The sequence below is a fragment of the Labrus bergylta genome, chromosome 21 (assembly GCF_963930695.1).
Source record: "Labrus bergylta chromosome 21, fLabBer1.1, whole genome shotgun sequence".
Classification (NCBI taxonomy): Eukaryota; Metazoa; Chordata; class Actinopteri; order Labriformes; family Labridae; genus Labrus; species Labrus bergylta.
In genome coordinates this window covers 16,604,817-16,632,810 of record NC_089215.1, presented here as the reverse complement: position 1 = coordinate 16,632,810, position 27,994 = coordinate 16,604,817, and the positions used below count along the sequence as shown (strand labels likewise).

Below are 27,994 nucleotides of genomic sequence, written 5' to 3'. Positions count from 1 at the left end.
TTGTCTGAAAACAAAAAACACAACAGCACAAGTTATTTCTACTCATAAAGACCTTTAATAGAAAGACATGTGACAACATCTTCATAAATAGTATTAAATGTAGCTGCCAAGATTTATGTTGAAAAACATGTAAAAAGCAGTCCAGAAAAATACAGGAGGGTCTGCCATAGTCCTGGTCTGAGTGTTAAGCATTAGCAAGTGTTGTAGCCAAAACCTGTGCACTGCAGTCAGACCGGTTTAGCAAGACATGCTGGCATTTTGTGGTAAATGGTTTGAAGAATCCCTAGACCCTTATGGAAGATGTGAATGTATCCTTTTGTTAAGGACACTATTTCCAAACAGCCTTATACCCGAATAGAAGTCAACGAGGTGGTACGACACGTAGTAATGACGAATGAATGAATAGGTATGTTCTCCTACTGCATAACATTTCAAACTACCCCTAAGCATATATTCAGGCTTGTGGAATGATTGATGAATAGTCTCAATCTAAAACACATTACAAAATCAGAAAAGAAAAAAAAAATTATAAAAATGGTAAAAATACCCAAGAAATAAAAATGTCCACAAAATGTTTAAGTACGATAAATAGTATCATTTGTCTTGATGCCGCTACTTGCTGCTTAGGCTCTCTCTCCCCTTATCCTACGAGCCAGCTGGATGTCTTTGGGCATGATGGTGACACGCTTGGCGTGGATGGCGCACAAGTTGGTGTCCTCAAACAGACCCACAAGGTAAGCCTCACTGGCCTCCTGTCAATACAGAAAAGAAAAAAATAAGTTAAATACTGCTCCTCATGACCTACTGGTACCATTAATCTTAAGCATTTAATTCAATGCGAGTTTTACCTGAAGAGCACCAATGGCAGCACTCTGGAAACGCAGATCAGTCTTGAAATCCTGGGCAATTTCTCTGACCAGACGCTGGAAGGGCAGCTTGCGAATAAGAAGCTCTGTGGACTTCTGGTAACGACGGATCTCCCTCAGAGCCACAGTTCCTGGCCTACACAACCAAGGATTTAAGAGATGTTAAAACAGGGCATTACATGACTACGTGACACCCAAACTAACAAGAGGCATACATGAGTAGTTTTAAAACTCAACACACCTGTAACGATGGGGCTTCTTCACGCCTCCCGTTGAAGGTGCGCTCTTCCTGGCTGCCTTGGTAGCGAGCTGCTTCCTTGGCGCCTTTCCTCCGGTGGATTTACGGGCAGTCTGCTTGGTACGGGCCATCTCGTGTTTGCTAAAAATACAGACCCGGAACTGAGATTAAAAATCAGACTCCTGTATTGACCTAACTTGAGTGAAAACGGCAGCATGACAAAAGAAGGGGCCAGCCTGTCAATTATCAAATCAGGATGCTAAGCTAGCCTCGATACAATACAACACAGCCTACACCCCTCCCCCAGATTGAACCCACAGAGAGGCGTTTGATCGGTGAGGTTGAATAGACTCAGTAAATCCTTACGAAAACACCAACACTGATATATGTGACACACAGAAGCAAGTTAATAAATAATAAACAATAGTCCTGTTGATCATTACTGAAACAAAAACAATTTATAATCCAACTTTCAGCCGAGACAAATCAGAAGTGTCAAAACAACCGGGGCCTACAGCAGCACAACATGTCTGCCTTTTGCTTATTTCGACATCGCCATTTTCACAGCCTCTCATTTCGTCGACACTACCTCCATTTCACTTCACAGTCTTATTGAGATTATACTTACAATTACTTGGTTTGTTAGAATAAGGTCAACCATTTTTAACCTTAACTTAACGGTAAATATCGGTAACACCAGACTGGCAATAGTGACCGAGTGTGGCTTCGTAAAGCTTCAGGTTGACATTTATCTGGAGCCTCGACGGTCAGAAACTCCATTGTTCTATTTTTAGCTAATGTTAGCAAAGCCACACGTTAGCCTGTTCGGCTAAATGTGCCCGTAGACGTGAATTCCTGTGTAACAACGACATACACGTCATATAACACAACTCACAACAACAAGGACTTGTAAACGTATTAATGTCGGATCAACTTAAATATATTTACCTCTAAGATCTCAGTCAGAATGACGCACCAGCCGCGGCTGTAAGTCCAGGTAGGTTTTCTTGCGAAAAACGTTTTGCGATCGGAGGGTTCAGGCCGTGTATTTATAGTGTTTCATGACGTCATACTTGTGACGGAAACACTGCACGCTCATTGGTTCACCTCCCATACCAGACTTTTGCGTCAATAAGTACTATATTCTTATTATTTTTTTGATACTACTCTCAAATGTATTTGTATTTTTTCATGCTTATTTATTTATTTTTATTTGGTTATTGTATTTTTATTTTTTATTTTTTCTGTGAGTTTTCCAATCTTGCACTTTTATTCTTGTCTTTAAACTAAGAGGTCTATTTGTTGGTCTGGGAGGGTTGTTTATAGGGCGAAGTGATACTGGGTTTTTGAATGTTTCTGAGGAAAAAAAGAAAAAATGTTGACTGCATCCCAATTGCTCTGTATGTTTTGAACGTGCTTTAATAAAAATATGTTGATTAAAAAAAATAAAAAAGTAATATATTAATAATCTTCCAAAAATTAAGCTTTGTACGAACCGCATGTTAATCAAGTTAGAACAAATATAATGTCACATGCGTAAGATAATCACAAATATTTTTACATGAGCTTCAAAACCCTTCGCTAAAACTACATATCCCAGAGTTCCTTGCTGTCCCGAGTTACTTTGCTAGTACTTCCTCCTACCTCGCGCAAGCTCACATCGTTCTAGAATGCGGATTTCGAAGCTAATAAGAATAGCTAGCTTGTAAGCTAAAAACAACGTTCTGGTTGTAAGGCTTTAAATGGATAAAATGTCCAAAACACACCCACAACCCCCGTTATCTTCGGCAGCGACGACAACCGGAGGCACCTCCTCGCCTTCCCCATCTTCGCCTGCTGGGGGCTCGACATCACCCGCAACCGTATTGAACGTGCAGCCAGAGAAACCTCAACATTACACGTACGTAGCTAGTTAGCTGGATTAGCTAGCTAAGTGTACACAGCCTCACGTGTTGTTAAATATATCAAACATCAGCTCAGGTGTGTTTGAAAACCTTAAAACAATAAATCACTCCATTTTCTTGTAAGCGATTGAAGCAAGTATATTCAGCGATAAGGTGATCGTGTCTGATCAAAGAGGCCTGACGTTAGTAGAAGTTATATTTTAAAGCTTTGTAGCACATAATAGTTCATGTTGTTTGTTTGTGATTATATTTAGGTGCTGCATTCACGTTATGTTAGTCCACTGGAATTACATACATGCTTATTTTAGAGGTGGGGGTGTAGCAGTACACAAGGGGTAAGATAGATCAGTTTGAAGAAGGATAATCAATAATTAACTTATTAATATAAACATTTTGCCAGTGTAAGAAACTGTGCAAGACCATAACACTGCCTTTGAAATGTCTTTAATTCCATCTTGTTGTGTCACTCTCTCTCAGATATCTGAAGGAATTTAGGACAGAGCAGTGCCCCCTGTTTGTACAGCATAAATGTACACAACACAGGCCCTTTTCCTGTTTCCACTGGCACTTCCTGAACCAACGACGCCGCAGACCCATCCGCAGACGGGACGGGACCTTCAACTACAGCCCAGATGTTTACTGTACTAAATATGATGAGGGAACAGGCACCTGTCCTGATGGAGACGAGTGAGTGCAACTGAAGAGTTCGGTCTTGTACAAGACTCGTCCTGTCTTCTATTCATCATTCATAGTCAGCACTTCTCAATAGTAGGGACATCTGTTGAAGGCAAGAAAACACTGCACACTGTATCAGGGTAGATCATGCTTGTGATTGATTTTCAGGGTCTATGTTAAGTACACGCAGCTTCACTCTTTGTACATTAAGATGTAACTTTCATAGAACAAGACTACTTTTGAAAAACATCATTTCAAGTTTCTCGAGTCTCTTCACCTCTAAATAGTTTAATCCTGTTGTTACCCAAAGCCTTGTTACTTCTCATCTCTAAAACATGTAAGCTTTTACATTTAAATCCTGAATTGCTCAAGTTAAGCACCAGAACACATACATCTCAATTTACTTTTTTCAATCTGGTCAAAGGAAGATAAGTAGTGAATGAGGATACACCCTATACACTATTGTAAGTCAAGGTTAACACCCTGGAAGAAAAGTGTCTGATGGACTTTCTCTTTAAAGTGAGCATTAGCACCTGAATGTGGCTGAGATGTGGTTCACCTTTGTGATCTTTGTGAATCACAGACGATCACATAAGAATGTAAATGTATTGGATGGGAGCCGATTCGGGGATAAGTGGGATGTTTAGGAAACATGCTAATGTCAGAGGCCTTAGCTTGGGTTGGCTGAGATATTTTAAAAATATATATATTTTTCTGTGTTTCACTGTTGCCTGTAAAATAACCCTGGATCCAGTTATTGAAAATAATAGAATGAACATTTTTGAGCTACGTTATGATACCGTGTTTGTTGCATATTGAAGTGGAATTATTTTGGAGTAGAGAAGATTTTTGCCACACAGGCAGACAAAACTTTTCTCTTGTGTGTGTGTGTGTGTGTGTGTGTGTGTGTGTGTGTGTGTGTGTGTGTGTGTGTGTGTCTTTTTGTCAGTATATTTGCTTCGATGTTCATTGTGTTTGTTTGTGCTCTAGATGCCCGTTTCTACATCGGACAGCAGGTGACACAGAGCGCAGATACCACCTCCGCTACTATAAGACGGGATCATGTATCCATGAAACAGATGCAAAAGGCCACTGCAGCAAAAACGGCTCCCACTGTGCCTTTGCACACGGGTCACATGACCTTCGCAGCCCTGTTTATGATATCAGGTGCGCAAGTAACTTAATTTGAAGAAGTAACTAGCCTGCCTTTGACTTCATATAACTCTCTGTATGTGTGTTTGTTCTCTAATGGGGTCGAAATTGTCTTTACAATTTGTCTCTCTTTTTTTAATTACATTTTTCAGAGAAGTGCAGGTAATGGAGTCTCAGGGGGGCCCTGGAGCCACAGAAGGAGGAGGGGGAGATGGACAGTCAGGGCAGGCAGCAAGTACAGCCCTCATAGAGAAGATCCTCAGTGAAGAGCCACGCTGGCAAGGTAAGTCTTGTTGCAGGACTTCAGCAGTATTCAGAGTGAAAGACATCACAAGGTGCTGATGTGGTGTGTGAGGTACACATGTTATATGATTCAGGATTGTCCCTGTTTGGAGGTGCAAAATCACTGTGAATGCAACTGGCCTTATCAAATCAATTCACCCATACTTTTATTCAAACGTTCTCCTGGCCCTCCCTTTAGCAAAATGTCTGTGTGAAGTTTGGGTGAACAGCTGTGTCAATGCAGCATTTTTATCATCATTAATGTTCTGCTGAGTTTTACTGCTTCATACTTCTTGCCTCAGTTGCATGCATTACGTTTTCTACTATTGGGTTTTGTGTTGCAGGAATGCTTTTTTACACGTTTAGATGATATTAACCCTCTTACAATCGCCATTAAGGAATACTTCTTGTTCTCCTGAATGCCCTAACCCCCAGGCATTCCCCCCCCCCCACACACCTTGAGCAAACAGAGTATTTTGAACTATTTGAGTTGATGCGTCGGACACGCTCAGTCTCCCACCATGTGTGGTACACTTGAGAATTTCAAGACTAGAAAATATCAGGACCTGAATGTCTGGAAATTGTCAGACAACAGTGAGGAATTCACGTGTGTACATGGTTTATGTTGTTATGCTTTAGTGTTTCTCATGTTCTTGATAGTTGGTTGATGTTTGTAACTGTTGTATAGGATGCACATTACCTCTGAAGTAATGCTGGTCGTTTTGATTGAGGCGACCTCATTTTGCCTCCATATTTCCTTTATTTCTATTTTTTTATAACTCTTCAAATTCACAGAAATATCTTGTTTTTTGGTTCTGTGATCGGAGGAACTCGTGCTGTACGCCTTGTTGTTACATATCTTGTTCTAGTGACTCATGGTCAGCCTTCACCATCTGCCTACCTCATTGTCTCCCCCGTGTCTTCTGCTGTCTTTCAAAATTTAGAAAACAACTATGTGCTGTCCCACTACAAGACAGAGCTCTGTAAAAAACCACCGCGTCTGTGCCGTCAGGGTTACGCCTGTCCTTACTACCATAACAGCAAAGACCGGAGGCGAAGCCCGCACAAACACAAATACAGGTGCCATATCACATATCATAAAATATATCTGCACATCATGTTTTGTTTTTTTTGCTCAGTTGTGGATGTTTTTAACAAAGTTGTTGTTGTTTCTTGCTGCCACAGAGCGTTGCCATGTCCGGCTGTGAAACAGAGTGAAGAATGGGGGGATCCCAGTAAATGTGAGGGAGCGGAGGGATGCCAGTACTGCCACACAAGAACAGAACAACAGTTCCATCCAGAGGTTTGTCTATTTGAGCAGAGACCTTTCAGAGTCCAGACCAGAAACACCAGGGGATTAATATCGATATGTGTCGGTTTGTTCATTTTTAATTTACAGATCTACAAATCCACTAAGTGTAACGACATGCAGCAGTGCGGCAGCTGCCCCAGAGGGCCCTTCTGTGCCTTCGCTCATGTTGAAAGTAAGTCACAGCATCACATCTCTGAGCTCATCTTCACAACCTCCTGAAGATTCATTTTGAATTAACACTGTGTATTTAATATTCTCCCCCCAGAGCCCTTTGTTCCAGACGAACCATCATTCCCCACACCAGGCTCTCCTCCACCCCCCAGACCTCCAGACCCTCTTCCTGCCCAGGAAGCTTCATCAAGCCCCAGCAGACACAGCATGGGGCCTGGGCCCGGTTTGGGTGCACTTTCAGACCCCTTTTCACCGTCTGCAGGGTCCTGTGTTCAGGAGCAGGGACTTCTTGGTAGCGTTTTATCTCTGTGTGAAGACGTGAGCGGAGGAGCGGAGCCTCTGTCTCCGTGGGCAGTAGAGGGAGGGTACTGCAGAGCGCCCGGCTTTGAGAGGGAGGATCAGGTAAGATGTTCATATTTTACTATACTTTTAAAAGAAACCAAAGAAGAATAAGACTGAAGGGAGATATGGCAGATTATATGATCTCCAATTTTTTAACTTCACATCCAATCATGACTAACATTGGAGCTGATACTAGTCCTATTCAGACTGCTGTTTCAAGACGTGATATTTACGCCTCTTTGATGTTTCACTGTCATTATGAATGTCGCAGAGGCATAAGCACTGTTTGTGTGTGTCTGACTGTGCATGTATGCGGAGTTCCCTCTGTGCCAGTGCTGTCTCGGCTTCTGCAACGCCATAATGCAATTTGTATTCATAGACTGGGACACCACTATTACCTCCTGAAAACACTCACATGATTTTTAGCAGCTTTGTTTAGGTTCTTGTTGTGCCACTCACAGTACCACACCTCTGTCAAGATGCTGGAATACATTAGTCTACATTAGTCAATAATTTGGTTGCTTCAATATATATATATATATAGCTCCATAATAAAATTGTTTAGCCATCAAGATCACAGCTGACCCTCTGCACCCTCTCTGGTCAGTGTATGAATTCTTGACTTCAGGGTGCACGTACAGAATGCCCAGGATGAGGACTAAAAGAGGCATCACATCCTTTGTACCACGCAGTATTCAGCTGCTTAATAAGCTCTTATCATACAGGATGAACTCTGCGCTCTGCAGTTTATTGAACTTGCTACTGAAATCGCTCATTTAATCATGTGATGCTTTAGTGTGTGTTTTGTGTCCTGTATATGTTTGTTTGGGTAGTGTTTCATGCTCTCTGTGCGAGGCAAATTCCCCCAGGGGCAATAAAGGTTTCATTCAATGTTTTTTTGTTTTTTTTTACACCCACTTCAAAAGCATTGCTGCTTGTTTTTTTTTTGTCATCATCCTTTTATTGTTTGTGATTTCAGGCAAAGCAAAGGAGTTTTGCTCTTGAGCAACGAAACAGAGAATTGTCATCAACACAAAGCAAACAGGTATGATTACAAACTCAAATGTGTTCAACTTTGAATGGTTTCCAGAGCAGTCTGAAACTCTTTCTACGTCCTGTTCTCCAAATACCATCTCCTATGATCTCCCTCCTTCAGGACCTGTTAGTGTTTCTTCCTGTGGGCAGCCCATTGAGTCTGTCCTCCAGTATCCCCTCCAGTCTTGCTGCCACGCCGCCTAGTCCCGCCCCTCTTGGACTCCATGGATCCAGCATCTCGTCAGGCATGAATGCTAACGCCCTGCCCTTCTACCCCACCAGTGAGACAGTAGAGTCAGTTGTTGGTAAGTCAATAAAAATACTGAATCCAGATTTCATGCATTCATAGTGATTCCAATCTTGAATAAAAGTAAACATGATTCTGGTTTTGTTTCTTGTAACAGAGTCGGCGTTGGATGATCTCGACCTGAATGATTTTGGTGTGTCAGCGTTGGAGAAGAGCTTGGAGAGCAGCTCGACGCTCCCCGGTGTGGGAGTAGTTCTCGGTATTTTTAAACGACACAGAAACACACAAAACTAATTAAAAAAAAGAACGCTGGAGTCAGCAGTAGGCAAGTACACATTACTCATTATTATTTGTCTCTTTGCCTTTAAAGGAGGTAGCCAGTTTCAGAGTTCAGCCCCTGTCAACATCCCAGGATCCTTTAGCAGCTCTGCTCCTTTTAGCTCCCCTTCACCATCTCCGCCTATCAGGCCACAGCCTTCACCATTCTTTTCTACTCACCTGCCTCAACCTGGTCAATCAGAAAACACCTTTTTGGGACCATCTCATAGCTCTTTAGGTTTGTGGAATTACATTGAAAAGTGGTATTTCGGTGTTGCTACATGATCGTGTTAATATTTGTTTTTGTTCTTTGTAGGTCTGAATGGTATGAGCACCAATATCTGGGAACATTTTCCATCAGGCCAAGGTTCCCCTGGTACACCCCCTACCCTGCTGCCCTCTGGTTCCTGTGCAGAGTCTTCCAGGCTCAAACAGGAGCTGGAGGAAGCCCACAGGGCACTGAAGCAGTGGGGTCACAGCTGGAGACACACAGCTCAGGTAGGTAGCGAGGCCCCACACACGTATTGTTGCATTTCTTGTGCAACTTGGAATTCCAAGTTTTTGCTGCATTACAGCTTTTGAATCGATACTGTGTTCTGCCACCTGTAGTCGTGGGCTGCGCTGAAAGCAGATGCAGAGGAGTCCCGTGCCCATGCAGCACGGTTAGCCATGGAAGCAGAGCGAGCGCGACAGGCCGAGGAGGAGGCACAGAGACAGGCTTCTCTGCTGCAGGAGGCGCTGGAGAGCTTAAGGAGTGGAGACAATCCCCATCTAGCGCTGCACCAACTGCAGCTACTACACCGACTACCGTTGGAGTCGGTCCTCAGTTTGCAGGCTCAGCTGTGTAGCTGTTTACATGCTGTGGAGCAGGTAATACCACTGCCTCGTAACTGGCCTCAACACGGTGTTTTCTAAATGGAATTCATGGTATAGCATCTCCAAAATGAGCTCTGTAGCTAGTCAGAGGATGGCATTGTATTCAACCAGGGGGGGGGGTGCTGCTTTTTGTGCCTTTATTGTAGAGATAGGACAGTGGATAGAGCTGGAAATCAGGGAGAGAGATAGTGGGGAATGACATGCTGGAAAGGAGCCACAGGCCGGATTCGAACCTGGGCCGCCCGCTTTGAGGACTGCAACCTCCATACATGGGCGCGTGCACTAACCACTGCGCCACCAGCCCCCCATATTTAACCTTTTTGGAAACTCACACTCGATTAAACTCTGTGTGACCTGTAGTGGAGCACTATTGGTCTACATTTTATTCAGTAGCACCGATGCTAACACACTTTTTTCTTTGTCTTTCTTGGCTTTAATTAGAAGTTTTCTTTTGCACATGAAGTGGGAGGTCTGAATGTTTCCCTGTCGTGTTTCTTCTCTAGGTGGTTTACAGGAAACAGAGACAGTGCTGCGTGACGTGTGGGGAGCCCGGCTCGGTGTCCCTGTCCTGTGGTCACGGTCTACAGTGTGAGACCTGCTCCACGTCTACAGAGTGCCCACTCTGCCCCGAACAGACCCTGGAGCAGCCACTCTCTTGACCTCACAACACCAGTAGGACCACCGCAGATTCCAGACCAGTCCCCTCCCCCTCTGATTCAATAGATACCAGCCTTGGATCTCAACCGCCGCTCAGAGTTGTGGCGAGGTCATTTTATAACGCGGTAACAACACTAGCACTGATCTGGTTTTTTGTATTTTTAAGATGATGTTTACTGATGAGTGAGCGGTTTAATGAGAGACGAAGTGAAAGCTCTTAACGTGGAGTTTAGGATCAATAATTTTTTCCAGCGTACGAATGACATTTTACAAGATCTTGCTCTTGACCAGCAGCACTGTTCTTTACCCCGTATTCTCTATCGATGAAAATCTATCTAACTATGAAACATCTATATCCACAGTTCTTAATAATGTTTCCATGTTTCAATTAGAGGTTTGATCGTAAGACCACGAGTTCCTGAAGTGTCATTTTATCCATCTGGAAAGTTTCAGGTCAGGCAGGTGACATTCACTGTTTGCACTTCTACCTATGAAAAGTATTGCACTATTATTCACTTATCACCCACATAATCATGACACAACATGCAGATCTTTTGGAGTTCTTTAGCGACCTCATGGCTTTGATCCAAGTCCAACGTTAACCCACATGGCAGCAGTATTAAACACATGGGGATTCAGGTGAAGTATAGAGAGATGAAAGTGAGCTTGGAGGAGATACATGTTGGAAAGGAAAACACGTATCAGAGGGTAGCTTAAAAGAAACAAAACGACTTTTTTAGAAACAGAGTTTTAAGCAGGCACTTACGGATATGTTGAAACAGAGGCAGTGAAAATTTGTATCTGACGGCCAAGGATGAGAGCAGGTTGGAAATGTGTAGGATTCAGAACAAAACAAATTGTGAATGACTTCTTCTAAGCTACAGTACAAACAGGTGAATGAGGAGAAGTCGCTCAGTGTGATTTGTCTGAGGTCTGAAGATGTCTGCGGTCTCCCTCCACCAACAGAGTTTTGGAACTCCAAGCTCTAAATAGTTTTATATAAATGTCAGACCTCTTCTCAGAAATCAAGACAATGACTCATGATGAACCAAAGTCTTCTTATTCCACAGTTTAGAAAAGTTCTTAAAACAATCAGTTAAACTTAAATTCTAAGTCATTAAACTCGCTATATCATAGAGTATAAACTATATGAACACTCAAGAATAATGCAGTAATATTATACAGAGCTGAACGTGAAACAACAATATTCTCAGTAACTGAGGTATTACTATGTGATGCTTGAACTGTTTCCCACTCTGATACGATACCAGCAAAAATCTAATGTTAAGGACGCCGGGTTTTCACCACGGCAGCACAAAAGGAAGTCCTGGGCGCCTAAAGTTTGGGAATATCTTTGATCCAAAATGACATTCAAACTCAGTGTCTTCAGTTGTCCCTGAATAACGGGTAGAAATCGAGGTTGGAAATGAACATTTGCGCCTCCCAGTCACTCATTATTTTACCTGCCACTTCATTTGAACCATCAGCATTATGTAATGATATCAAACCAAGGCTTACAGTATTTAATTTACAGGCTGTTTTATGAAGGGAGATGTTTCAGCTGATACTGACATGCTGTTTGTCTCGCTCACAAAAATCAAACAAAAGTTTAACTTGTTTATTATTTCTGAGGCTGGTAAGAGTTTCTGTTGCAGCCATGTTCTTAAAGGCTAACTCATTTCGCGGATTGAGCTGCAAGTTCACCCGTCACTTAAAAAAAAACAAAAAAAACACCCGTATTTGACGTCTGAAAGGTGCTAATTTCCAACCCTGGGATAAACTCCCCTAGTATTACTTCTCAAATATCACTCATAATCTTTTTCAATCGTCGTGTGACTTTGAATGCACCACGCAGCTCTTTGTTCACGACCACTTAAACATTACAAATATGACAGAAGAGATGAATTTTCTTTTATAGCTTTGGTACTTTTTGATACTATCAATCGTGTGATAATGCCGATTGAATCGTTTTAAAACTTGTGGTATTGAAAAATATCCCCAAAAAGAAAATCTTAGTACCATGAGTTATTGCTGTCTGATTTCTGGAAGAGGGCGAGGATCTTCAAACTTTCCAGATGGATAGATGACACAGCAGCTTTCTTTTCATCTTTAACTTTCTTAAGGTTTAATGAGCCGATCGCATTCAACGGGTCTTGACTGAAAACTATTAGTTTCATCAAAACAATAAACCTGTGTTGCTTCTACAGCTCCAAACATACCAGCCTGCTGGTAGCGCTCGCCTAGATTATATATCACTTTTTTTTTTTATAGCAAGAGAAATTAAAAAAATTCATTTACTGTTGAATAATAACAGAAAAGTATTTAAAATGAAGTAATTTTGATAAAAAAGTTACAACAGATGGTATCTGTTAAAGCTCTCAGGTGTTCTCTAATATTCTTCCACATAAACTGGAAGAGGAAAAAGCATGTTAACACAATCAAAGATAATGTACTCAGTTCAACTTGTGTAGTCTTTCAAATGACTTTTTTTTTTTCTTTCTTTCTTTTCTGAAACACTTTTTCATGTTAACTCAAACACGCAGCCCATTTACTTTATTTGAAATCAATGTGTGAAAGGTTTCTCTGCCATCATTTCTTTTTATTTTTTTTGACAGTTGTAGTAGACTTTAACATTTCAGTGTGTCAGACGGAACATCAGGAAGCAGACAAATGATGTGAAGGTGTACGAGGTTTAAACGTGAGATGTGAAAGGGGTCATGATCACTGTGATGGTCTTTGATAAACCTGTGCTTCTGTACACACAACTCATCCGACAGCAGTGTTTCTCTCTGAGTGGACTTCTTTTCTTTTGTTTTTTTGGTACCGATCATTAAAACAAATTGTATATTTTTGGAGGAAGACATTGTCTGTGTGTTTGTTACTCTTGAATCCCCTCCTGGGACTGTTTCTCTCTCAGTCTTCTTTTCTTCACAAAGGCCTGCGTCTCTCGCTCGCCTTTCCTGGACTCCAGTAACCTCAGGATGGCGTCTTCTGAAAAAGAGAGAATCAAGTTTACGATATGCAGGATGGACGGATTAGCACTTGGAATTTATACTGCTTTTTAGTAAGGCTGACGGCAGTTAATCAAAATTAGTTAAGGTCTGAATTTAATGCTTCTTTTTTAAAATAATAATAATAACTTTATTTATATAGAACCTTTAAAAACAAATGTTTACAAAGTGCTGTGACAGACAACAAAACACCGATCAACAGAGAGGGCAAAAATAATATAAATGCAAATAACAGGAATAAGATAGATCCAACAGAGGCATGGAGAGGCAGTTCAATACAATGAAGGAAAACTAGTTTAAAATCAACCAGGAGAGAACAAAATAAAAATTGAGGGAGAGTGGGATGACATCGCATCACAGGCTGTAAACACAGAATGAAGATAAAAAGAAGGGATAAACGGGAGATGGTTAAATGAATAAAGCAACACAGAGCTGAAGAGTTAAACCATAAAAGGAGTAGGATATAAAAAAGACCAAGAGCAGTAAAATGAATACAGGAAGGGATACATTTAAAGGCTAAAACATTTAATGAAGAGAAAGTTTTTAAAAAAAGGTGAAAAGCAATATAATTAATAACAGGAGGGGATAGATCTTTAAAGGAGAAATCACATAAAAGCAAGTCTATCAAAGTGAGTTTTAAATCACGATTAATCGAGTGCTATTTTGTCCCTTTAGGTGCACCGTAGATACGCCTCCTCAGTGTCTCCCAGTAGTCACAGTGAGGGAAAAGAACGATACTGCTCTATCTTTGAATGTCTCATGTCACTAATATCACTTTACTGTTCCTTTGAGCGGTTTTCAATTTGTTTTTGATCCGTAACGAGTTCTTTTTTCCGTGCTAAGTTAATGTCGTCACCTTCGATCTAGCAAAAGGTCTTTACTTTGTTTCAAAATAAAAGCATGGTTTAATAAAAACTGAGAGTAAAGTCCTCTCAGATGAAGACAAACATTTAAAAGAAAGGCCTTACAACTTTTTTTTTTTTTTTTGTATTGTGAAATAATGGAATAGGATCGCAAATCATATTATGCAATTATTAATTCACTGCACAAGAATAATCACACATCATGGGACAAATAGTATTAAGTTAAAGAAGTACTGTAAACGGTGTAATAGAAATAAAAAGGAACCCCAAGCAGGCTCATGCACTCATCATCTTGTTTCAAATTAAAATCACATCCTTATGCACAGATCTAAACCTTCTGACGGATCATACCATTGGGTTTAGGATGCATCAGAGGACTCCGGATCTGATCAGGGGCGGCATCTGCCAGTGAGTTGAGTTCTACTCCTCTCTTTCCACCAGCAACTCCTGGTATGTCCTCTAGTGCCAGGAAGGCCTCGCCCTCAAAGTCATCGGTTCTCAAAGTGTCGTGGTCCAGAACAGTCACCACCAGGCAGGCCCCTGGAGTCTGGCATTGATCCAGGGACACCAGACTGTGAAACCGAAGAGACAGAGATCAGCGACGAGGGCAAGGAGAGGTCAGGAACTTAAAGAGAACGAACGAACGGATGGATAATGTCACATAAAATACCAACAACTAACAATTCAAAGGCCTCATCAAAAAGTGGATTGAGATCACAGCTCTTGATCTGAGTGCTCCGAGGCTCCACCTCAGGAAAGATGTAGGAAGGCTCGAGACAGAGCTGCACAAACGGATCGCTTAGACCTGGAAAAGAATGAAAGTGTCATGAAAGGTCACATTGCATTTAACGTTTGCTTGCTGCTATACATATATCCTGCGTGTGGCCGTGATTGTCCTGTAAGGTTTTACCGTTGGAGTCCATTGGTAGGAGGTTGACTGCATTCAACACCTCAACTCTGAGTCTTTGGTCTGATCTCCTGTATGAAACTAGGAGAGTGACAGCACCGTATTTTTCTCCACTGTACTCCTTCTGTCGGGCGAAAATGAAAAGGAAGGAAGGTTGGAGCACAGAGAATGTGGCTAAAACGTAAGCTGAGGGTAATTTCTTGTTTGAGGCTGTCTCACCTGCTCCCGTATTTTCCTCTTAAAGAACTTCTCCACAAGCTGCTGGCTGCTCAGAGAGTTGTGGGTGAGGTGACCTTTGAGAGTCTGGGAACAGGTGGCAAAGACGAAATACATGAAAGTGCAATATCTTTTTCATTCTAGTCGAGGGAAATGTGTAAAACTCTGTGGTATTTCATTACTCACCTTGTATTCTTCAGAGTGGAGTGAATTCAGAGGGAGCCCGTTCCCCTCAGCATGGAAGCACTGCTCCAAGCACTGACATCAACACAACAGCAAATTCAATGTTTCAGAAGGCTCTGCATTACAGTGGACTATTCCAAGAGTTCCCAAACTTTTTAGCTCGCGACCCCCAGAATAAAGGTGCCAGAGACTGGGGACCCCCACTATCCCTTGAGATGGCGAAGGCTTATAAGGTCGGTCTCAGTCTGTCTGATGGCTGTTGGGCTGCAGGTTGCTTTCTTTTTCCCAAAGAAGTTGTGTGTCATTGCAAGATATACCACATTCCTCTTTGAGAAATGATTGGAAACCATAGCATAGCTTCTGCGATTCTTTTACCCGAGTCACAGCCCCATAGTATGTGTCAGCTCTATTCAGTGCAACTGTTGAGGCCCTAGACCTCTGTTACACACCCTGTGCATTGCCTAGTCTGCGCACTGCCTGTCAGCACCTGTGTCCGATCAGACTTGAAGCTGTTTGTTGGCACTCATGACATTGTTTCCCTCTTTCTAAACCCTTGCTTGTGTTGTACTTAACCTCAGATGTATGCACTGTATGCACAAAGCACAGATGTTTCATTTAGACCCACAAGAGACTGTTTGAAAAGGGGTATATATATAGATGCCCTCTTTAAAATCGACCATAAAGACATAGTCAATCATTATGCTTATGGTCTTGTTTGATTTTGTAATCAATCAGTATTAATTTCAGTGTGTTTTATAACCAGCTCAAAACTCATCACAGTATCTTTAACTTCAAAACGTTCCGGTAGTCAAGACACATGACCAGCTGAGGACTGACCTGCAGTGTATACAGCAGTCTTTGGCAGAACACCATGAGCCCCTCCTGATGTGAATGGTTAGTAGCCACCTGGTAGAGGCTCTTCACTGAGTTTTCCCACAAAGGAATCAAGAGACTGGATGGAGAAAAACACAAAGTAAAATGTGGTTTACATTTTGAATTAAGAAAAAAAAAAACATTTGACCTCAAAATTCAAATTTACCTGTTGAAGTTCTCCTGAACTAGGTTTTCATTCATATACTTTAGCTCTTGCTCCAGGTAGCGCATCAAAGGAGCTGCAGCCTAAAAGAGAGAAGAAGGTGGCTATTGAGCACACTTTACAGTAAGAGGCATCTGCATTTGTGTAAAGCTAGCAATGATGGTGACGACTTACATCCTCTGTGGACTTGGAGGGGATTCTCCGCCTGGTTGCCATGCTTCTGACATGAGTTTCAATGTCTGTGTTTAACTGAAGAGTCACACAGAAGACACATAAGACATCAACATAGTTTTTTAAAAACCTTTAAAGGACTTATAGGTTTTGAAATGTTAAAAACGTTCAACCTTTTTCCCCAGAGTGTTCAATGCAGATCGGATCTCTTTGCCGAGGACATCCTGGGCCTGCTGAAGCTGTGAGGGCAGAGTGTTGTGGAACTGGCTATCTCCTATGACGTTTTGGGTTCGATCTCGAAGTCCGGTCCAGTTCAGCTGTGTAGGTAGTTGAGTCAGCACTGTTCGTAAGTGCTCTAGGTCATTTACCACCACACACAACTACAGAGAGGGGAACACACAGAGATTAGAAAAGAAGGTTTCACCATCAGAAATATTTCTTGTGAAGCCTTTTTTCAGGGTTAACCCTTACCATGTTGATGGCACTGCCGGGGTCGGAGTTCTCAGAAAGCATCCTCACCCTCTTCTTGAGGATTTGACAGTAGGTCACCACAATCTTACACACATCCTAAAACACAGGAAAAGTGAAAACAGAGCCCAGACAACGACCAACATTCTCACAGGAAGGCATTTGATTAGAAACATTTCAGTGCAGACTGCAGTACCTCAGTGAGTTTAACCATGAGCATGAAGGCCTCCTCAGGGTCAGGCCAGGACAGCTGCTCCCACAGATGGCAGATAGGCTGGATACACGCCACCAAGTCGACTGCAGAGGAACTGTGTTTTATGGGCACAGCACCAGACTGCAAGGGCTGGAGCTGAGAGGGGAGAAAGTAAATCATGTACTGTACTGCCTGTGGATGAAAGAAAATGTGAGAGTAAAGCATCTCACGAGAGTGTTACCTGGTCTACCTGCACAGCCCTCTCCACCCTGTCCTGAGTGGTGCTGAACGCCTGGTTCAGCCAATAAGGGAGAGCCTCCCTGAAGCCCTCTTGAAAGTTTGTCAGCTCAAGAAATCCCCTGAACAAAAAAACCAGCACAAACTCTTCAAACATCACAGCTCCTTAAAACAGTGTAAAACATTACAGTTTTTTCATTATAGGCTGTAAGAGAATTAGGCGAGGGTTTCTCTGAAGTGCTATAATGTAGATAAATCATTTCTAAATAAGTCGTCTATATTACTATCCAAATACTTAAACACTTCTGAAAGGTGTGACGCTAATCTGATCCTATTTTTGAAACTATATATAGTAAAAGTGTCAAAATCAGTTGAAATTTTTATTGTTTCTTTGTTGACCACACTTTTATAATAGAAGATGTGATTGAATTTTCAATGAAAGCCCAAAGTGGACATGCATCAATACTCAGTTTTCCTCTGGAAACAAGTACAGTTGGGATGTTTTAATTTATACTCAACTCATAAATAATTGTTTTTCAGACGTTTTCTTGAGCTCATGGGAAAACCTGGACTGTTATTCCAAGATAAATAAACAGAGACCTCGAGAAAACTACCAAAATGTGCTCTATATCATGGGTAACACAATAAGAAGTATGGATGTTTATCCTCTTAGGGCTTCTGTAATTCCCTAAATACTGTCAATGGTTTAAATGAAAACACTGAGGATGTGAAGGGTTGCTTTGATGAAATGGTGCTGAGCGAAAGTTGGACTGACAGCTGTAAGACCATGATGATTTAGAACGACAGCTTTAGAGTATGTTGTGAGTATGACTTCTGACCTTTTCTGGAGGAACGCCTTGTCTTTGTGGATGGCTTGCAGGCTCAGGTAAACAGTGAAGAGACTGTTGGCGAGAGCCTGCTCCATCTGACCCTCAATCAGGGACAAGGTTCCCCTCACCTCCTTGGCGAGCTTTTGAGGAGAGAAGAGGAATAAAAAGGAGAGAAAATAAAAAAAAACATGAGAAAACATAAGGACTGATTTATAACCGTTATTATTGCAACTTACCAAAGTGTCAAACTTCTGATAGACGACAGTGAACACATCCACTTGAACGGCACTGCAATCATGAAAAAGGAATAATTTATTGTAACAAAAGAAAGTTTAAAAAAGAAATCAGGAAATGCATGGTTGTAACTTTTAAAATAAAATATCTTTCTTCTGGTTTCTGTAACCAGCACATGACCTTTGACCCGACAACTCTGAAAGAAGCCATGATCAGGTTTTTATTAAATACACCTAATTACACCAGGTCAAAAGTCAAGACATAAATCAACACAAACTTTTTGTTGTGATTTACCTGACAAAGACTCTGTTCCACATATCTTTGTTGTGTTTTATATCGTCTTGCACTTCCCCAATCAACCTGGAGAGGGCGCTTACAATCTCTGACAGGTCCTGTATGTCACGGTGAAAAAAATGATGTGACTTTATTACCAGAAAATAAATAACCAAATACAGTATGAAGGCTTCTGTGATGTGCTTGTGTTTACCTTAGTCATAGGCTGATGCAAACCCTTCTTAATGGTGAACCACTCCTCTGTTCCTGTCTGTTATAAAAGTCATTATATCAGAAATGAAAGACTTGTGATATACATAATGGTGGTAATAATCAGTGTACCTACTGACCTGTATGGCATCACTGACTCCATCATGTAATTCAAACTGGGCTGGGTTTAGTTTTTGAAATGGCTGAGTTTTACAGATCTGGACCAAGATTCTAAACAAAGCACATTCAAGTAATCCATTAACCTGACATGCAAGTGCAACAAAAATAACAGCAATTATATGAACATACATTACTCTGTGTACCTGAGCAGTGTGTGTAGCTTCGGAGTAGCGCTGGAAGTTGGAGGGAAGATGTCTCTGTATTTGGCCACCAGACACAATCCATACTGCAGGAAGCCGTGAAGAGAGTCCCCAAGTTCCTGTTTCTGTTAAGAGTGCAACACTTTGTCAACGTCAATAGTGAACAAATCTCTCCTGAAAATGTTTTATTCATCTTTTATTGAGTCCATTTTGACTTTTGTGAGGATCTGCTGGTTTGGTAACGTCAGCATCGCTAACAAAGTCCTGGCTTCTTTTTTTTTTTTTGCAAAATGCTGCAAGTAGTTTCCTTTACATGTATATGTAGCATATTATTTTCATGTTCTTTAAATCACTCTTGCGTTACATAAAAATGTATTAGATTAGTGGCGGCAGAAAGGGTAAATAATTGAGATTCTTTTGTATGCGTGTGTGGATGTTACACTCTGGGCCACCCAAAGTCAGTGCCTCAGTTGGGCCACCCGAGTCAGAAAAACCTGCACATGCCCCTGGGCTTAGATAATTACACCTGCTTTCATCACTATTTTAGTAAAGGTACCAATGAAGAATGGCTTGAAAGAACTGTCAATTGCCTGCAAAAGAAATTGCTTCATATTTGTAAGGTTGATCACATTGCAAGAGGAAGTTTGCAACACTGGAAAATCTAAGATCAGTTATCTGAGTTATAAATATCACTGTGTTATATTGCTCTATCAACAGCAGATGTATGCCTTCATTAAAAAAAAAACATTTTTAGGAGCCTATAAATGTTAGAAATAAAGCATACTCATATATCCAAAATAAAAGCACTTTGTGGACACCATTTGCTTCTTGGATTTTTCTCATCAAACAAAATGTTGCTGTTAAAGCTGGTCATGGTAGATATAATTTATATAAAGCTATGTAATGTTTGTTTGAAAAATATAACACAGATCATAGTTATTAAAGACAAATGTTTTTTGTATTTAAGCTCTACATCTACTGGTCATAAAAAAAAGTTATAAAGTATGACATTTCAGGAGCTGGGGATCAAACCCCCAACCTTCCGGCTGAGAGATGACCAACTCTCCCACTGAGCCACAGCTGTCCCATTAATTCAGTGTGCTCCTTCATGAACTTGCTTATACCTGTTGGTATGGCAGCTCCTGCTGATGCCAGTGGTACTCTATACAGGTTAGCTGCTGCAACAGCAAAGACGAGTCCACCTCTAAACTCTGGTACAGCTTACTGTACGCCACCCACTTCCTGTTAGTGAGACACACGTGCATGAAATTAAAATCCAAGATTAAACCGAGTACTGTTCAGCTTTTAAATAGATGAATACAGATGTATGCAAAAAAAACAACAACCTGTACACTCCTCTTATGAATCTATCTAGACAACAGTATAATCTCATATAGTCACATGGTGCTTACGCCAGGTCCTGAAGAAAAGGTGAGAGGTCATTCTGCGTAGCATAGAACTCCAGCAGGGTCTCAGCCTCGCCGCATAGTGCCCCTTTCCACGGAGCTGAACTCTAAGAGAGACCAAAGAACACAAGTTAAGGGAAAACAAAAAAAAAATCAAGACTTTAAATAAGATTTTCACCAGCCCTTTACCTTCTGCTTGGAGATGTAAGCCTGAACAAACTGCTGCAGAATCCCACAGTAGTTGATGTAAGCACTACGACCGGCACTCAGCGTCCCATCTCTCTGACACCCACAAAGAAAATAATCCAGATTTTAAAATGTTGGAAACAGAAACATATGAAACAACTGCTTTACATATTCAAATATATGCAGAAAACATGCTTAATTGGGGTACGAATGGCCCCAAAAAGTAATATGGGAGGCAGGTCCCTTAAGTATCGGAGTCTCCCACCGTTAAACCATGTGCAAGTGTGAGTCAATAAAGGCAGACCTCCATAAAAGAGAGGGCTTAAAAACTTTCTTTTAAAAAAAAAAAGAACAGTTAGGGATGGGTCAGGCAGCTCCTTGTTGTGCTGCTACAGGCTAAACAGTGAGGAGGGACTTGATACCGAGAGCTTTTTCTCCACATGTCGATGTTAACCATTGTTACTCGTGTTTTTTGCCTCGCCCAAATATTTCTCCTCTCTCTATTGGTTTTTAATGTATATGGAAAGCTGATAAGAGACAGGACATGTGCGATATGAGAGAGGGGATGACAGGCAGCCTGTAGTTGGAATCTATAAAAAAAAAATGTTTTTACAATGTCCGACATTTCATATAGGCTATTCTGTGAATATAATCAAGAGATAATATGGTGTTACAGGATGGAAAAGCACTTTTACCTCTTTATGGATGAACTGGAGATTCAGGTGGCACTGGCCGCGATCAGGATAAGTCTCTGTTCTAGGCTCCAGATTGTACCAGTTGTCTTCAGTACAGGGAAGATCCTAAATAAGATGTGACAGATGGTAACAAGACTGGGATGACATTGTGAGGGAAGAGTGAAATAGCAGATATACAAATATAAACACCTACTACCTTTAGTTTAATGACAACATTTCCCAAAAAGTCATCTGTGCCTTTCTCCTTTTTGGCCTCCTTGATCATCCTAAACATGTAACACAGGACAAAGTTTAAATGCCTGGATTGGTTTACTGCTTGTATGAGAGTCACTGAGAGAGCACAATACCTTCTCAAACTGTTGAAATTGGATTTGATGTCCTCAAGTTTCTGAGAAAGTGAAACCTCTTCGTCCTTATCCCTAAAACAAAAACAGTGCTGTAGTGGAGACAGAGGAAGATTTAAAAGCAGGCAAAGCAGAGCTCCAGATTTTCTTCTCACCACATCTCCAAGTGAAAGCTCGCACCAGTGATGTCTTCAAACTCTCTAAACCCAAAAGAAACAGTCGTAAGTATCACATTTCAGCCTGGTTGACGTTGTTCATAAAACCACAAATCTAAACTCACAGTATGAAGGTTTGGTTCCAGATGGGGTTCAGAGTCTGCTTCTTTATAACTGTTTGGCAGATTTTATCATCAGATACAGCGTCCTTAACAACAGATTTACAGGGCTTTGCTCTGGACCTGCGTGTTCGACTCTCCTCCTCATCCTCCAGGATGGTCAGCAAGCAGTACGGGTCACTGAAACCTGCTCAAAACACACAAGAGATCAGCAATAGATACCAGTCATAGAGTGCAGGGACAGTTTGGCATGTTATCATAACTCAGAGACTGCAAGAGATTACACCACAGAAAGGCAAATCAAAAATCACAGACAAAGTTGACAAGGGAAGAAAAACATGTTGATATGCTTTAGGCAAAGGCAAATGGAACAAACTCAGTAATGTATCTACTACTGGGATATTCTCTTAGAGAATATTAAAGTTATTTCTTGTGATTTCGATTTTTCTCTTCGATTAATCTTTAGACTAAAATATTATCTATGACATTTTTACTAGCAATATTAAAGGGCCCGACCGATATGAGATTTTGGTGCAGATACAGATATTGATGTTGGGGAGAGGAAAAATCGGCCGATATCTTTCTTAGATCTATGTTTGATCCGTATAGAGATATGTTTAGCCATACACATTTATTGAATTTATCCCTCAAATGCAGTTATCAAACACTTGTGGAAAAGATATACAGTGTAATGATGAAAAGTAACATAAACGTGCATCACTGTTTGACACTCTGGAGAGCGATAATGCTTGTTGTAATCCATTTAGCGTTTCCATTTACCCTATGCTGGTGAACGAGAACTGCTAGTGTAAGTCAGTTCTACTCAAATTAAATACTATATGTCTGGTGAATAAACCTAGTAATATCAGCCCATATCAGCGATAAACTTAGCTGATACCGATAGTCACTATGCTAACATCGGCTGATATTATCGGCTAGCCAATTACTCGTCAGGCTCTAATATTAACCACAATCCTCCAGCTCTATACCTACAATGGGCAACTTGACATTATGTTCTATTAAGATGTGAGGCTTTGTGAAAAATGGTACTGTAGTTAGAATCGAAAGCAAAAAATGATGTTCCCAGTACTATATCAAACCACTACTCACTCTTTTTTCAGAGTTTCGAAGCAAGTTTTGGTTCTCTATTATTGTAAGATTTCAGGAGAAGTGTTTCTAGGTAGTCAAATACCTTCTAACAAATAATGGTCCCAGTACAAATGCGATTTATATAACACCACCTGCCTTTTTTTTCTCGACATATTGAATCTGCATCGGTCTACGCAGTCGGTGAGAGGAATCTCTCTGATTGGCTGTTCAGAGGTTTCATTTCTCTCCAGCTCTCGACACAGTTTCAGGAAAGCCCCTTGAGCAAGTCGCTGTAGACTCCATGCTTTCACCCATTAGTGTGGATTCTCCTTTTTTGTCACCTTCTTTTCTTTTTCCACTAAAAGACCAAGAGCTGACAACGCCAGGTCCATTTTCAACTTTTTATCAGACATTATTCTCGATTAGTACCTACAATACGAGTGGTGCACGACAGCGGTGTGCAAATGGCCTTCTCGTATCATGGAGAGTTATAACCTCTCACACATGCGCAGAACGTACGTGGTGGTTGGCCGTCGGCTGTCGTCTTTGCGGTACGTTCAAGTGCAACTTTTCGGTCAAGACAAAGGCGACTTTTTTGTCGCCACTAGTTTGTCGTCTGCTTGTTGTGTCAGGGCCTTAATATATTCTATACATAAACTGTTGAGATGCCCAAAGCCATAAAACAACAAACCAACCAACTGACGTATTGTTGCATATTTAAATGAGCGCCAGTCATCACATTGTTGAAGAATACGAGCTGCATGGTCTGCAGAGGTAAAGCCAGAACTCACCAGTGACGTCTTTTCCCAGGATTCCCTTTGCTTCCTTTACTGTGGCCATCAGACAGTACACTGGGGGCTGTAACAGTAAGGCAGTTATTTAGTTGTTCTGGTATCAAACAGCCACATTCTGCTCAGTAGATGAGATCATTTTTTCCACTGGAAAACTAAATGGTGGAAGTTAAAGATGAGCGATGTAAGAGAACAATAAATACAGTAGATATTGGGGTCTTTCTTTTCTCACCTCCGTGCTCTTTACTTTCTCGCTCAGACTGCTGTGCTCTGACTCTGTCATAGTGAAAGCCTGGTAGGAAAGAAAGAATAAAAGACAACAACACTCTTAGTCATACTCGAACACAAACACAATGTGGAGTTAGTGGTTGAGGTGTGTTCAGATTTTTACCTCCTTGATGTACTGGTGAAGTTGGTCATCTGTGTAAACCTCAGTTGATGATGAGTAACCCATTTTATGAGCGATAGTGTACAGCAGCTCTTTATACATAGGCTTCAGCTTTTATCAGAAATAAAAAGTGAGAATTTAATTTAAAAAAAAGATTCAAAAGAAGTGATATACAGTATGTTATGGTATGATGATACCTCATGCTCCTTGTGTTTCCGTGCTTTCTCTTCTGGGTTTTCATCTTCCTTTAAATCCTGACAGAGAAAAGCGATATATTTGGCTGACGGTTCTGTCAGAAGCACGAGATAAATTAAGATCATCTGCATATAAACTGAGGTATAAGTTCACAGAGCGTCACATACCCTCCTTTTTGGCATTTTCCTCGTCAACCCCAGTTTACGTACATGGCCAGGAGAAAACTAGGAACAAGAAAAAAAAGTGAGCCATTACAAACACACTTTTCAGTACAAATATCAAGAACACAGTAAAATACAATTGACTAATTTTCCAAAGCATGAAATAGTCTGAATGTATTTTTGTTATTTTATTAACAGCCATTACGTTTAACTGATTTGATACAATATAAAACTTTGATTCAAACATAGCTGGGGCTGCGTAATCCACTTGTAGAGACTTAATGTTCACTGTAATGGATTACACAGTTAAAGGATGTTTTACACCAAAAGATATGTTTCGATATCTCAACAACTTTTATTAAGATATTTTAAGCAATTACAACAAACTCAGAAACACATGCCAAGATATTATGTATGATACGATTTGGTACAAAATGAAACGATACGAAGCGCTATGAAGCGATAGGATATGATTCGCTGCGATATGATACAAAGTAATGCGATGATAAGGGATACGATGCAAAGTGATATGATGTGTTGTGATAGGATACAATAGGATAGGATACGATATACCTTATCCCTTATACCCTTAGGGAAATGTGTCTCAGACTCCGGTGCTGCACACATGTGGCTGCCTCTATTCATGGCCCTCAGAGGATGGATCCTACTGAACTTTCTTCGAGCACCACAGCCCTACCCACAGGTAAAAGTTTGACCTCCTCAAGAACAATATCTGTAAATCTCCTACAACGATCGATTAACCATACACATCCAAACCAAAGAGGGCCGGTGCTGAGTGGAGCAAAAAAGTCACTTAAAACAAAAAAAGAAAGACGGATCGCAAACTACAGGGCTCCAATACTCCAGAAATGTATTTCACCACAACATTTTTTACAGTCACAGAGCCCAAAGGGTGACGCCTAATGGTCTTTCTTCTATGGGAAAACCATCAGTTTGACATTTATGTTTTGAAGATCAATGTTTGATTACCATTGAATAGTTATTTATGTAACTTTATGGCCCTCCTGATAAATTATATTTCCTTTATTTTGTCCAAAACTTTGGTGTTTGACCAAATACCTCAGAAAGTAATGACATTCCCTTCAGTGTAAGCTGTACTTTATTTCCAGTGCTCTGAAGCAAATATTAGCTCGCTTAAGATGTTTAACATGGTAACCATCAGCAGGTTCTTCTCATTCATGGACTACAGCATGCAAAGTAAAGCCTTACAAAACTGCAGGCTTTGCTGTGCTTTTTTTTGTTGACATTTCTTAAGAAGTAAAACCAGTGAGCTATTACTCTTTAAAAAATCCATCAAAACACATTTTCTTAACAAAGTACTGAATAATAAATGTGATTTGTTTTACCTGTTTGTGTTTTGATCCATTTTCCTGGAAAACAGAAGATAAAGTTGCTTTTGTAAATACATGGGATTTAATAAAAGATATCAAAGGATGAAGTTCAGGATCAAATCAACAGCAGATATTGAAAAGTAGTCTTCATCCCATCATCACCTCTACTAATACATTTTCATGTACTCCTTAACCTTTCTTCATTTGACTTTTTTTCATTGCTCGGCTTAAGACACAGAGATGTTTCTGACTGCTGATAAGAGTTGCCTGGACTTCCTCTATTACTGATAATGAAAGTGACAAACAGCAAGCCACAACCTGCTAAATACTCAACCCCAAAATAATCACTTGAAAATAAATAACTCAAACCCCAAACTAAAAATAAAGAATACAGCTGTACTCCACCATATCACACATACACAGCTTACTGTTCATTATGTCATCTGCATATATCACTGTTTGAACAATCTGTAATATACAGCATGCTCAAAATGTGGCTCAATTTATAGCCAATTGCCAAATAAACAGCAAGAGTGTCAACTGTCCACAAATACAACATACACCAGTACATGCTGGACATATGATAAATATGATCCATCCAGCATCATCTGATCCACTCATACCTCTAAAATAACTGTGAATCATTGTCACAGCATCTTGAAATAACTACTTGGATAATGTGAGTCACTGTTTGAGATTAGGGTTTTCCACAGTTGAAGCCCATAAGTATTTAACAGTTGGGGTTTTTCCCCCAGCACCACAAACAAAATAAAATAAAAAATATAACTTTAAGCTTAAATCCTGAAATCCTGTGCAGATATTATAAAACATTACAGAAACAAACAAACAAAAAAGAACAAAAGAAGACTTTTAAAATCCGCAGCATCATTACTTTGGTCATCAACACGGCGTTATCTTAACTTTATGGTTAATAACAGGCACTGAGCAAAACGATAACAAATATTTTGTAGAAAGTAAAGGGCACACAGTACATACCTGTTCAGGTGTTTGCAGCAGATTGTTGTCTTTGGGCTCCATGTTACTTGCCATTTTGATGCGACTGTCAGACAACCATACTCCAGCCTGGTACCCTGATGTGCTCTATGCGTGTGACATAGGGAAGCTGTGTGTGCAATGTGTTTCTATGAGCTATAACACGGAAGCCGGAAGTGTTCACTTCCTGTTCAAAGTGGCAACGTCAATATGTGTGACTTATGACTTTTTCTCATGCAAAATAACAAGCATTTCACTCCTGTATTTGTTCAAATGCAAAACCCACAAAACACACAAACACACACACTCACACTCACCAGTTACTCAAAACCAACGGACAAACTAAATCTGTTTATCACCTTCAGCCCAGACACAACTGGTTTTGATACACTGTTTGCATCAACACACTGAATCTCATGGTTGATCTAAATCTTGGGTACAAATCTCCTGTGGTACGATGATCTGCAGCTGAATGAGGTTTATGAAACAGAATGTAACATGAGGTTGTGCAAAGCAGTCCAGCTGTGGGCCGTGTATTGTTAGCTGTGAGCCATTATCCCATTGAAAAGAGTATTTACTCCCTGACTCCATGTCACTCTACTCTACCAAGAGTTAGTGCTTGCTGCTCTAATATGTATTTACAGAAGACTGTGTCTATCACTACAACTGTGGGCGAGTTATGTCACTACTAATATCTGCGTATGCAAACCTTGAACAGTTTTCCTGTTATTTCAAAAACACTGCATTTCAAGAGGGCCATGAGTTTATTTGCATTGCAGGAAAATTAGATGATAAGATAAGGTGTTGAAAGTCACAGCATCTGAGTTCATGATTCAGCAGATTTGTAAACTATTTGATATATTTTTATCAAATTAACCTGGAGTTAGTCTGCT

General features: G+C 40.7%; 3 protein-coding genes across 4 annotated transcripts; 1 reads left to right on the top strand and 2 right to left on the bottom strand.

Moving 5' to 3' along the window:
• Window positions 1–32: 32 nt before the first annotated feature.
• Window positions 33–2,189, bottom strand: LOC109988597 (histone H3.3A). Its single transcript, XM_020640136.3, has 4 exons — window positions 2,053–2,189; window positions 1,108–1,245; window positions 849–1,002; window positions 33–752 (listed from the first exon to the last, which is right to left on the bottom strand). The coding sequence occupies exons 2-4, from the start codon at window positions 1,233–1,235 to the stop codon at window positions 624–626; spliced, it is 411 nt and encodes a 136-aa protein (XP_020495792.1). The 5' UTR covers window positions 1,236–1,245; window positions 2,053–2,189; the 3' UTR covers window positions 33–623.
• A 334-nt stretch (window positions 2,190–2,523) lies between these two features.
• On the top strand, window positions 2,524–12,934 carry unk (unk zinc finger). Its single transcript, XM_020640124.3, has 15 exons — window positions 2,524–3,004; window positions 3,486–3,695; window positions 4,674–4,850; window positions 4,988–5,118; window positions 6,062–6,197; window positions 6,303–6,420; window positions 6,517–6,601; window positions 6,695–7,002; window positions 7,922–7,987; window positions 8,099–8,282; window positions 8,382–8,483; window positions 8,595–8,780; window positions 8,859–9,040; window positions 9,152–9,412; window positions 9,922–12,934. Exons 1-15 carry the CDS (start codon window positions 2,847–2,849, stop codon window positions 10,075–10,077), a joined length of 2,460 nt encoding a protein of 819 aa, XP_020495780.1. The 5' UTR covers window positions 2,524–2,846; the 3' UTR covers window positions 10,078–12,934.
• Window positions 12,654–27,236, bottom strand: unc13d (unc-13 homolog D (C. elegans)). Of its 2 annotated transcripts, none has more exons than XM_020640123.3 (34): window positions 27,105–27,236; window positions 26,124–26,147; window positions 24,763–24,819; window positions 24,598–24,654; window positions 24,404–24,511; window positions 24,245–24,304; window positions 24,013–24,079; window positions 22,139–22,319; window positions 22,014–22,058; window positions 21,862–21,933; window positions 21,711–21,780; window positions 21,515–21,619; window positions 20,823–20,915; window positions 20,640–20,740; window positions 20,352–20,469; window positions 19,231–19,352; window positions 19,048–19,138; window positions 18,912–18,968; window positions 18,719–18,816; window positions 18,427–18,478; window positions 18,200–18,330; window positions 17,365–17,482; window positions 17,127–17,279; window positions 16,934–17,029; window positions 16,636–16,842; window positions 16,466–16,540; window positions 16,295–16,374; window positions 16,093–16,207; window positions 15,259–15,330; window positions 15,076–15,159; window positions 14,860–14,980; window positions 14,631–14,754; window positions 14,301–14,521; window positions 12,654–13,066 (listed from the first exon to the last, which is right to left on the bottom strand). In XM_020640123.3, the coding sequence occupies exons 1-34, from the start codon at window positions 27,156–27,158 to the stop codon at window positions 12,954–12,956; spliced, it is 3,342 nt and encodes a 1,113-aa protein (XP_020495779.2). In that variant the 5' UTR covers window positions 27,159–27,236; the 3' UTR covers window positions 12,654–12,953. The 2 variants fall into 2 exon arrangements, with proteins under 2 accessions (XP_020495779.2, XP_065805856.1); XM_065949784.1 differs by having other exon boundaries at window positions 12,654–13,063.
• Between the last annotated feature and the right edge of the window lie 758 nt (window positions 27,237–27,994).